At 37.0% G+C, this 12,500-nt stretch overlaps 1 protein-coding gene across 1 annotated transcript in view; it reads right to left on the bottom strand.

Annotated features, from left to right (window-relative positions):
* supt16h (SPT16 homolog, facilitates chromatin remodeling subunit) overlaps positions 1–3,514 on the bottom strand; it is a 42,738-nt gene extending 39,224 nt beyond the window's left edge. Inside the window, exon 1 of the mRNA XM_056460863.1 lies at positions 3,168–3,514. Within this exon, the coding sequence (XP_056316838.1) occupies positions 3,168–3,233 (66 nt within the window). The 5' untranslated portion in view covers positions 3,234–3,514. The remainder of the gene's footprint in view (positions 1–3,167) is intronic.
* Between the last annotated feature and the right edge of the window lie 8,986 nt (positions 3,515–12,500).

The raw sequence follows: 12,500 nt of genomic DNA, 5'->3' as shown, positions 1-12,500 counted from the left end.
ATGGAGAATTATAAAAAAATAACGTTACAAAACAACAATACTTTCACCATTCTAACATGTCTGAAGAACTGTAGTTACAGTAGGGCTGGGCGATTAATCGACAAGCAATTGACATTCAGAAGCTACAATCAACCTCATTTTTCCAGATTAATGAGGTGTTAACCGCGTGCAGTCACATGACCCCGCTCTAAGGCTGATTTATACTTCTGCATCAAACGCACAGGCCTTCGCGTGGTCTCATACCTACGCACCTCTCAAAAAACCAATATAACTACACATTACACGTTTGCACTACATTGACGATGACTGGAAGCTGCGTCAGAGGTGCCTTGAGACGGCATTACAATAAAATCATTATTTAAATTAAAATATTTGTTTACAGAAGATGCAGGAAATGCACCGTTTAAACTATTATTTACAGGATATACAAGAGTTATTTAATTTAGAAGAGATGCTGCTTATTTTCCACTTTTATTATGAAAAACATTGACAATCATTTATTTTGTTTTCAAAAGTTCGACTTATTTATTTTCAGTTTTATATAAGAAAAGAAACCTGTTTGCTTTAGGCAGTGTGTGTTTTAATTTCAGTTGTTCAGCGCTGATGTTCAATAAATAACCATAGATTGTAGCTAGTAGGGTTGCACGGTTTACTTTTGGTAGTATCGTGATAATGTCTCCAAAATACTGCCGGTGCCACTGTAGTTTGTAAACGGTAGCATCGTCATTATCAGTCTATCTACAATACATAATGTTGCATGTGGAAAAGTCTCTAAAATGCTCACACGTTTGTGCAACGATAGCCCATTTTATTTGATTAGTCTGTAGAGCACTTTAAGGTTGCGAAACTGTGTAGAACTCACATTATATGGTAGCCAACTGCACGTTTTCTGATGCTTCAGATTGAATCTGAATCAGTTATTATCTGCTCCTGTCAAATGATTTAGTAGCTAAAACAACTGCGACAATCTCTTAAGAAGAAGGACTCACTAAGTGAAATTTTTAATTACTTGCCTTATAAGACTTAAAAACTATAGATGCTGGAAACATTAAAACAATAAAAATGTATTAATACAAATTTAATTCAGTATAATTTGTATCTTTATTTTAATGTATTTTTTGTTGGTCAGTTTTCTACCAATTAAACAAAAAGAACCAATACATTTTAAGTAGTGACGTGCGAATACTTTTCAATAATAAGGGAATCATTCATTCAATTCAAGTAGGCTTAATATAACATCAAATATAGTATCTCTGGCCATTTTCTTTATTCGTGGATTTGAGTTATGAAATACAATATGGCAAAACTACTTGGTAGGCATGAGACGATAACCGTTTTCGAGGTATACCGTGGTTTGAAAAAGGTCAAGGTTTTAAAACCACCTAAATGTTCTGCTGTACTGTTCATAAGGTACATGTAAGATTTTATTTATTTACTTTTATTTTTCTCCAGCAGAAAAGATCTCCAAAGATGCCATTTTGTAAAGAAACCTGTGTTTTCGAAACTAATGAAGAGAGCAGAAGTCAATAATTCATTTGATTTGTTTAGCCTGACATGTTTACTGCTCCAAAATATTATAAATGTTTCTCAAAATAATATATATTGTGTTCAAAGGGGGGAAAGTTTTAGTTTTTTTACCCAGACATTTAAAAAGAGTATATTTTAGAGCAGTAATACCAATACCGTCAAACCGTGATATTTTTTTCCAAGGTTATCATACTGTCAGAATCTTATCCCGGCCCATGCCTACCACTTAGTATCGTGATACTTCAGCTGGTACAGTATCATAACATGAATTAATGGTATCAAGACAGCACTAGCAGATAGTGTTTCCTTCAATTATTTTTAAAATCAAGTGATGCACCCTTCAGAAAGCTCTCCTGTAATATATGAGCATATTTACTGTACAAAACCTGTCAATTAACTATTATTTTAAAATTAATAAATTAAAAAAATCGTTCATTACTTGAAAATTGAGTTAAAATGTTCAATTATTCAATTTTAGGCCAAATCGTCATCCCTAAGATGGTCAGTTTTTCATAAAAATCAAGTATAAAAGTCTTCTGTATGATAAAATGCATATATCAGTGAGCATTAGATGAGTCTTATGCTGCATGATTATATATGTAGGAATATCCAAAAACCCATTGTATGGGTTAAAATCATCTATTGTTATTTTGTGGCCGAAAAAAATCATGAAAATAATATGTAAAATCACATTTCATGAATATATTTAGCAAATTCCACACCATTAATAAATCAGTTTAACTTCTGACTAGTCATGTGCATTACTAAAAGCTGAATTTAACAACATACACACTTACTTGATCCCTCAGACTCCAGATTTTCAATCGCTGCACATCAGAAGTGGTATATTTTATATATTTTATAACAAAACCACACATTATCAGGTTATTATTCAGCTTTCAGCTAATGTCCACATCTCAATTACCATTAAAAAAAGGGTTTGTTTCTCACTGGTTTTGAGGACTAGGATATCACATTATAGTGAAGTGATTATAGAATATATTTAAAACAAAAAGCGCAATACTTTTCTTCAGGAAACACAATTTAGACTCGATGTGTTCACAACATGAAGTAACACTTAACTTAATGCTAAGAGTTTTGTTTCCCACCTGCAGCATGTCTTAGGATGAGCTAAGCTAACTTGCATGCTACATCTCACACAACTTCTGCATCCTAGAAGAACACACCAGGCATAAACTCGTATACGAACATGAACAAAACACAGTCTGTGTGTTCAACACGTTAAGAGGAGATGTATTATCAAGCGAGAATTGCGTGGAAACTGGAAACATTACATGCTAGCATGCTAACACGTTAGCCGCTGCGCTAATCAACACATGAGCGTTTAAAATAACAGCAAAGTTCAGTTATCTCTTAATAAACGAACATAAATCACACAATAAACACTAAAACACGAACACAACCGGCGGAGTGTGTTTATATAACAGTTCTGTAGAGCTGAGGCCTGAGATGTGTGTGTGTGTGTGTGTGTGTGTGTGTGTGTGTGTGTGTGTGTGTGTGAGAGAGAGGATTTCAGCATCAAAGACGCACATAAACACATCAGATATGGATAAATATGATCGAATATGATCGATAATCAGATTGTGTGGTGTTTGTGACACACACTGAGCTCTCCGTACCTTCCAGTTGCCGTAGAGTCGCTTGATGCGGCGGTAAAACGCGTCTTTATCCAGACTCACCGCCATAATATCACATTAACACACACACACTGAAGTCCAGCAGCGCGCGCGCACGCACACACACACACTCTCACTCACACACACACACACTTATACACACTTTCTCTCTGCTGTTTCTGTTCTTCACAGCACGATACACTCGATCGATACACACTCAGAAAAATAACGACAACGACACAAATTCAAAAGTATTCAAATTCAAAGACGGTTATTTTAAAAAAGACGGTTTAAAATGTCTGAGTGCCGTTATAAGTGCTGTCGGTGTCTTTCGCGCTGTGAATGCAGTGTGAATAATCACGCATGTGCGTCCGCTGAAGCTCCGCCCCCTCTGATATACATACGCGTCTCTTTAACAGTTATTCCCATGTATTTAAAACACACACGCGTTTATTTGAGCACATTTAGCTTACTTCACAAACTTTTCGGCTACTCATGTAATTATAATTAATTTATTTCAATAATAAATACATATATTTATTTAATTATGCTGCCATTTTGTGTCTGTTTACAATTGTTCAATTATTATTATGTACTAAACATCATTCAAAGAGTTCAAAATGATGAACTCAAGCTACACTCGAGACGAGCATCTGTGCTTGTTTATTAACTATACATGTATGTTTGATTTTATTCGCTTGTGTGGTGTTTATCACGCTTGTTTTCCTGCGTTTCCCTCCCTCACGAAAAACTCCCGCCCTGGCAGTGACGTCATGTAAGATATGTCCAATGAAATTCACGCTCTTGCGGTCACGTGCTGTGCTTCCGTCTTGTAATCCCCGCCCTGGAGGGAACATCATCGCGTTCTTGACGTTCGCGCGCACGGCTTCTTTCCCGCCATCTAGTGTCATTTGAAAGCGCGCGAACTCTAGCAGAGCACGTGGGTTTGGCGCGCTTGGAGCAGAAAGAAGAGAGCGCTGATTTATTTACAGCCCACATTATGTTTCTCAGCGGGTTTCTTCGGCTAAAAACACAAGTGGTTAACAAATTAACAATTTAGATAAATATTGAAACATTTTATTGGTTTTTATTTTAATTTATTAATGAATATTATTTTATTTGACCATATTATTAGCATTTTATGTTATTTTATTTAATATTTTAGTTGGTTGTTAATGAATATTATTGTTAATATCACAGATACACACAATTACTCTTTAATATTCATATATTATATACTTTATATGATGTAAATTAAGACATGAGAAGTTGATTAAAAGTTACAAACAAGTTTTCTGAAATGTTTAAATATTAAAACATTTGATTTGCTTTTTCATAGGTAAAACTCTCTGGAAAATGCATATTTTGGTCAGTTGTTATTAGTATTATTATCACACATAATTATGCATGTTCCTTTAAATAATATAGGGAAATATTATCCGTATATTATTTAAAGGACCTATATATTATGTAAATTAAGACATAGCAAGTTGATTAAGAGTTACAAAGAAGCTTTCTGATATGTTTAAATATGAAAAATTAGAACTAATTTAATAAATTATGCACTGATCTGCATCTCTAGCACAAAATTCAGGTTGAAATTTTCGTTTTTGTATATATTTCAAGTGCACATTCTTCAAACAACATGCATTTAGTAAACAGTCAATATATTTATGATAAAGCTTTAATTAATCTAGATTGTTATTATATCACACATACACACAATTATGCATGTTCCTTTAAATAATATAGGGAAATTAAACTTCCTCTTCTTTATTCTTCCTATATTATTTAAATAAACTGTTTATTATGTAAATTAAGATATGACAAGTTGATTAAGAGTTACAAACAAGCGTTCTGATATGTTTAAACATGAAAAATTAAAACTAATTTAATCAAATATGCGCTGATCTGCATCGCTAGCACAAAATTCAGGTTGAAAATTGTTTTTTTGTTTTTTTAATATTACAACTGTACATTCTTCAAACATCTCTGAATACAACATGTGTTTGCTAAAATAATCAGTATAATTATGATGAAGCTTTAATTAATCTACACTGTAAAAACAATCTATAATTTTACGGTTTGATTCCGGCAGCTGGGGTGGCGGGAAAAAAAAAAACGTAAAATAACGGCCGTTAAATTATAGAAATTTACTGTAAAATAACGGACATTAAAGAAATTTACTGTAAAATAACGGACATTAAAGAAATTTACTGTAAAATAACGGACATTAAAGAAATTTACTGTAAAATAACGGACATTAAATTGTAGAAATTTACTTAAATTTTAATTTCTGTAATTCAACCTCTGTTATTTTACAGTCAATTTCTATAATTTTAAGGCCATTATTTTACGTTATTTTTTTTCCCGCCACCGCAGCTGCCGGAAATAAACTGTAAAATTACAGATTGCTTTTTTACAGTGTAGATTGTTTTGATATAATGAAACACAATGCTAAAGTATATGCTAATTCATGTATATTACAAATACAGGCCCGTAGGCAGCGGGGGGTTCGGGTGGTTTGGAAGACCCACCCCTCATTGACAAGGGTCCAGAATTTGTCCCATATGAGCTCATTTGCCCTATTTTGACTGCTATGCCATCATAGATTGTGAAAATAACCCATTGACTTCCATGTGACTTCAGATCATTCTTTTATGGCCAATGCAAACTATTGAGTCCAACACCCAGCTGTGCAGGAACACACACTATCTGGCGTGAAGTCACCTTTCTCTACTGAACTACTGTATTGTCTTTAAATAGAGAAACTATTTTACAAATATCGATTTTTCTAAATATTGGAGCTTATAGTTAAACAAAACGACCAATAAAAAGGTGTGAAGCAACAAAAGTGGCCTATATTAAAATAATTTTAAATAATAATTTGGCTAATGTTGTTATCCATAAATTAGCTTTTTATGAGAGAGGCTAGACAAACTGTGAAGCTCTACAATATTATTATTATTTATTCATTCATTTTATTATTATTAAAATGGCCAACTTCTTGGAAGGTTGTGTGTGCTGGCCAGTTTGTTGTTTGCTTAATAAATGACAATAGCTTCCAGTTTTTAATTTAAAACTTTAACAGATTCCTACTTCTTTTCTAATCTAATGTTTATGCTCGTAATATTTATATTAATTACTAATTAATAACCTCGTTATGTGGAACTCGGTGTCTGTATCTCATTTCAGAGTCTGCTACTGTCCACCAGAGGTCACATTTCAGTCACGGATGCATGACTGAATGAATGAAATACGCTGTTTTCCACCATCTGGCAACCCGGTGCTGAAATATAATTGGCTAAACTGGCAGTGGGCGGGTTAAAGAGAGCAAAACAAAGACAGCTGTTCCAGCACGTAACACACATGTTCACAGCAAAATATCTGACTTCAGCATTGTGTCTGAGATAAACCAGACTGTTCACTGAGCATGATTCTGAATATCTGAACACACATGATGGTGTTTTTATACTGTAGAAGAGTCAAACTCTGATATACAGCAGCTTTAATAAACACTTTAAAAGCACTGAAGATGTTTATTCAAAACTTTCTTCAGTTAAACACAGAGAAAACTGAAGTCATTGCGTTTGGGAACAGAGATGAGGTTCTCAAGGTGAATGCGTACCTTGGCACTAAGGGTCAAACAACAAAAAATAAGTTCAAGAATCTTGGTGTGACTCTGGAGTCAGATCTGAGTTTCAGTAGTCATGTCAAAGCAATCAGTAAATCAGCATACTATCATCTCAAAAACATTGCAGGAATCAGATGCTTTGTTTCTAGTGAAGACTTAGAGAAACTTGTTCATGCCTTTATCAGCAGCAGAGTGGATTACTGTAATGGCCTCCTCACTGGCCTTCCCAAAAAGACAGTCAGACAGTTGCAGCTCATCCAGAACGCTGCGGCCAGAATTCTGACCAGAACCAGGAAATCAGAGCACATCACACCTGTCCTCAGGTCTTTACACTGGCTCCCAGTTACATTCAGAATAGATTTTAAAGTTTTATTACTGCTCTATTAATCAGATATAATACAGATATGCTCACTGAATACAAACCTAACAGATCACTCAGATCTTCAGGATCATATAAACTAGAAACTCCAAGAGTTCAGTCAGAGCAGGGTGAATCAGCTTTCAGCTACTAGCAGCGCCCCCTGCTGCTGGAATCAGCATCCAGAAATGATCAGATGTGCTCCAACAGTAGGCACATTCACATCAAGACTGAAAACACATCTGTTTAGCTGTGCCTTTACTGAATGAGCACTGTGCTACGTCCCACAGATTGCACTATTATGTTTTTCTCTTCTTTTATAACCAGTTTTAACACACTTTAATCTGTTTTTAATCACTTTAATTACTTGTTTTTATTTCTCTTATACTCGTCTCTTTATTCCTGTTTATGTAAAGCACTTTGAATTGCCACAGTGTATGAAATGTGCTATAGAAATAAACTTGCCTTGCCTTAAGCAGCTGTAAAGACCAAGCAAACAGGACTTTAATGATGACAGTTCAGTTTATTTCCATTTCTTCAGCTGATCGTTCATTCACCTCATCGGAATAAGAGAGCTGAGATGATGCAAAACAATCCAAAACGTATAATAATCACCGTTTCCAAGAGCAGTTAGACGTGTTTTACTGTAAACCCCCCCAATATAAACCCTCTCTGCTATTGTACCGCAGCATCACAGTAAGATCACATTAAAAAACCCCTGTACAAAACATTTCCCATAGTAAGCAGCTCTGAGTGTGGCGGCGATGCAGAGGCTGCTCCAGGGTAACACTACAGTAACTCACCATAGTAAAACGGATGATTCACAGTGACTCTCATATGAATCAGGGGTCTCCGTCATCATAGCCGCTACTGCAGCAGTGATGTCACAGTCGTGATGGAGGTTTGGCGGTAAACTGCTGTTACCATGGAGATTTTCCGAGATCTCAACAGTCAAACACTCGTTTAGATAAAAACAAAATGGAGGCAGATCTTCAGTCCAGTGACGTCATCACGCAGAACAGACTGCTCATTATTAGCTTAAGAAACACACACACACACACACACACACACACACACACACACTCGCATCCATGCACACCTATTCACTAACTTACACACCCATTGACTCAAATATGCACACACATCCACCCCCCCCACACACACACACACACACGCACACACACTAAAGCTTACAAAAACACACATAAAATACACACATTTCTACACACACAGTCATGTACATACACACTCGCACGCTCACACACCCACACACACAATAAAACGTGCACAAACACACACAAAAATACACACATTTGTACACAGGCACACACATACACACTCACATTCATTCACGCCTGCGCACACACACACTCACATGCACGCATACACAAACACACACAAAAATACACACACAATCACGCACACACACAAAAATACACACATTTGTACACATGGCACACACATACACACTCACATTTATTCACGCATGCGCGCACACACACACTCACATGCGCACATACACAAACACACACAAAAATACACACATCTGTACACACACAATCACACACACACACACACACACTAAAACTTACACAAACACACACAAAAATACACACATTTGTACACACACAATCCTGCACACTCACATCCACTCACACATGCACACACACACACACACTCTTACACCAACATACACATTTGTACACAGTCACACACATACACACTCATAAACGCGCGCACACACACAGTAAAACTTAAACACACATACACACATTTGTACACACACAGTCACGCACATACACACTCGCACACTCACACAGCCATTCGCACATGCACACACACATACTCAGATGCGCGAATACACACACTTAAACTTACACAAACACACACAAAAAATACATCTGTACACACAATCATGCACACACACACACACACATCCATTCACACAAGCGTGCGCGCACACACACACACACACACACACACACACACACACACACACACACACACACACACACACACAAACACACACAAACACACACACACATTTGTACACAGGCATGCATGCTGACATTCATTAACGCATGCTCACACACACACACACAAAAATACACACGTTTGTACACAGGAACGCACATACGCAACTCATACACTTATTCACACATGCGCACACAAACACACACAAAAATACACACATCTGTACACACACAACCACGCACATACACTCACACACTCACACATCCATTCACGCATGCACACACAAAAATACACACATGCACACACACTTAAACTTACAAACACACACATAATCACGCACATACACACTCACACATCCATTCACGCCTGCGCGCGCACACACGCACTCACCCACACACACTAAAACCCACAATAATACACACATCTGTGCAGTCACGCACATGCTCACACACCCATTCACGCATGCACACACACACACACACACACACACACACACACACTAAAACCAACGCATTCACGCATGCGCAGGTACATACACATAAGTGTGCACACATATGCATGTATATGTGCGAGTATGCACACACACCCCCATTTACCCTTACAAATACTAACATAAAAGCAGACACACACAGAAATCCACACATCCAATCAAACACTACCACTTACACACACACACACACACTTGTGCTGCATCCCAATATTTAATATTGAGAAGGGGGTGTGGTTTATTTTTGAGCTCCGCCTCTCATCTTTCACTCACAGCAAACTAACGGTTGGAGAGGCGTGGCCAAGCATATTTCGGCCAATCAGATTCATCAGAGAAGCACTGCTGTTCTTTAATCTACAGATTTTGATTAGCGATTATCAAAACAAACCGTTCTTTCAGTGGATTAACTTGATTAATAGTTCATTTCAAGACTAACAATGAGCGCAAGTCAAATAAGCATTGGACAGTTTGCTTTTATGCAGACGTTAAAATTAATGTCACAAATTTGGGAACGGCTCACAGCAGTCCCGAGACGACACGACAGTCAATCTAAAGCAAAACAATGGTATTTATCAAATCAAAACCTTCATAATTAATGATATGCAGTAACTTTCAGAAAAGTAATGGAGTATAATGCAGAGTTTCCCAACCCTGTTCCTGAAGACACACCAACAGTACACATTTTCATTCTCTCCCTAATCAAACACACCTGAATCAACTCATCAGAAGATCAGAAGAGACTCCAACACCTGAAGTTAATGGGTCAGATAAGGGAGACATCCTAAACATGAACTGTTGGTGTGCCTCCAGGAACAGGGTTGGGAAACACTGGTATAATGCATACAGTGATGTAAAACATGTGCTTAACCAATAAGAGTGGCGTATTTTGAGTTTTGATATTACTGGGCTAGTTCTGTAGTGAACACCTGGCAACCCAGGACACAATAATAGTGCTAATTAAGCAGTAGAGTTCGTGAACTGGGATCCAGCGACACAAATCCTCAATCACATTCATGTGTGTGTGTGTGTGTGTCAGTGTGTTGATGCTCAAACACACACCCCTGAGGCCTGCTGCAGAAGGGCGGTTTGGGTTTTTATCCAGGTTTAATTTGTTATTATATTCCAGTTAACCAGTTTGAACATCTACTTCATTTGTTACAATAGTTTTTTGACAATTTAAATATTATTATATCGGCTCGTTAAGTGTGACGTCACGCGAAGCGGCTTCCCGCATCCAATCGCTATATCAAACTGAACGGTGAGACTCAAAGGATAATAATAAACATTTACAAAGCAATGCAATACTTTCGCAATATAAATATGTCCATGCCTAATATCCAATGGCCAGAAAGGGATTCATTTTTTTATAAATTGATCAAATATTAGTGTCTGTGATGTCCGTGTACACCATGATTGCTCACTTTAACGTGTGATATGACTAAAAAGTGGTCATAAACGAATATTTTCTCTATTCAAATGAGTATTGAAACAGTATTGCATACAAGCGGATTGCCCTTGTTCAGCTTACATCATGCTGCATGCGTGTGTGTGAATCTGTGAGCGCTGCATGTCAGAGTGGAGCTCATTAATATTCATGACCGATCCAAATATGGTCAATGATGGAGCTTCTGATTCTATGTGCATTTTATGGAGTAATAAATGAGATATAAAACAGTTTCTGGAGATTTTCTGAACTTAATAAACCTGTTATGTAGATATCAGAGGACAATTTAACTCATTTAACCACTGTAGTGTATGGCACCTTTATTTTAGCCTTGTGTTGCTGATTATTAATGGTAATGATGACAGCAAGCTCATTTTGGCTGCAGTCATTTCTAAAAATATCCATGAACGTACACTTATACTTTAGACTTAGCTAAATAAGGATAAGAATAGTTAAATGTGGGTGTTTTTACATTGTTACATGCATTCTGCCTATGCTGTAGCGCAAGATCAAGTTTAATAAAAACAAAACAAATAAAAAACTAACAAAATAAAGAAATGAGAGCTGACAGGGAGGCCTGTGAACGCGATATTAAAGACTCTAGAATACACAAGACCCGGCGCTCTTAAAGTTTTGAATGGGGAAATCTGTAACGATCAATATGGCGAATGAAGCCCCGCCTACTAGTACAAGAGCCAATCACAGACTGACGATTCTCAGAGGAGAAGCTCAAACTAGACGTGTTGTTTTACGACAGTTCGGTGGTCAACAAACGCACTGGAATCTCAGCGAATATTTGCATCACAAATATATCGACATGAAGCTTGGCATCTGTGCTTTTAAATGAACCAAGTGCACTTGAAAACAGAAGTGTGTTGGTTTTGTAATCTGTATGAAATGAACGCGAGGTACAGTCCTGTCTAACGCACATCACATGACACCAACTACTCAAACACCCACAAACTTGTAAACAAAGAGTCATTTCTGGAGGAGATTCGCCATCAAGACAGAGTTGTAGATTACTTCAGAAGATCAGCGCGATCTGACGATCAGAATCAAGAGGATGATAATGTGTAAAACGGCCATAAATGAGGTTGGTGTCGTGATCTTGTTCTTATCGAGTGCGCATTAGCTCGGGCAACCTGAAATATGCCGATTATGTTTGACTCGAATGTTTAGAAGTGAGACGGCTGTTTAATTTTATTGGTGAGTCCAAATATGCAACGTAATCGTAAGCTTGTAATTTGTAAGCAAATCTAATTTGATGTTTCCCCATTCAGACAGAATGCCCGAGCATACTGCCCAAGAAGTGTTTCAAAGATGGCTGCCGAGTGAACTGACTTGCCTTAAAGGGACTTTGGTGATTTACACATTTTCCAGTCAGACACCAAAACACTCCAAACAGTCGCTTCCTTGTGAAATCTATTTTGAAAAAATCT

The sequence above is a fragment of the Danio aesculapii genome, chromosome 7 (genome assembly GCF_903798145.1).
Source record: "Danio aesculapii chromosome 7, fDanAes4.1, whole genome shotgun sequence".
Taxonomy (NCBI): domain Eukaryota; kingdom Metazoa; phylum Chordata; class Actinopteri; order Cypriniformes; family Danionidae; genus Danio; species Danio aesculapii.
This window is presented reverse-complemented; position numbering and strand designations above follow the sequence as displayed.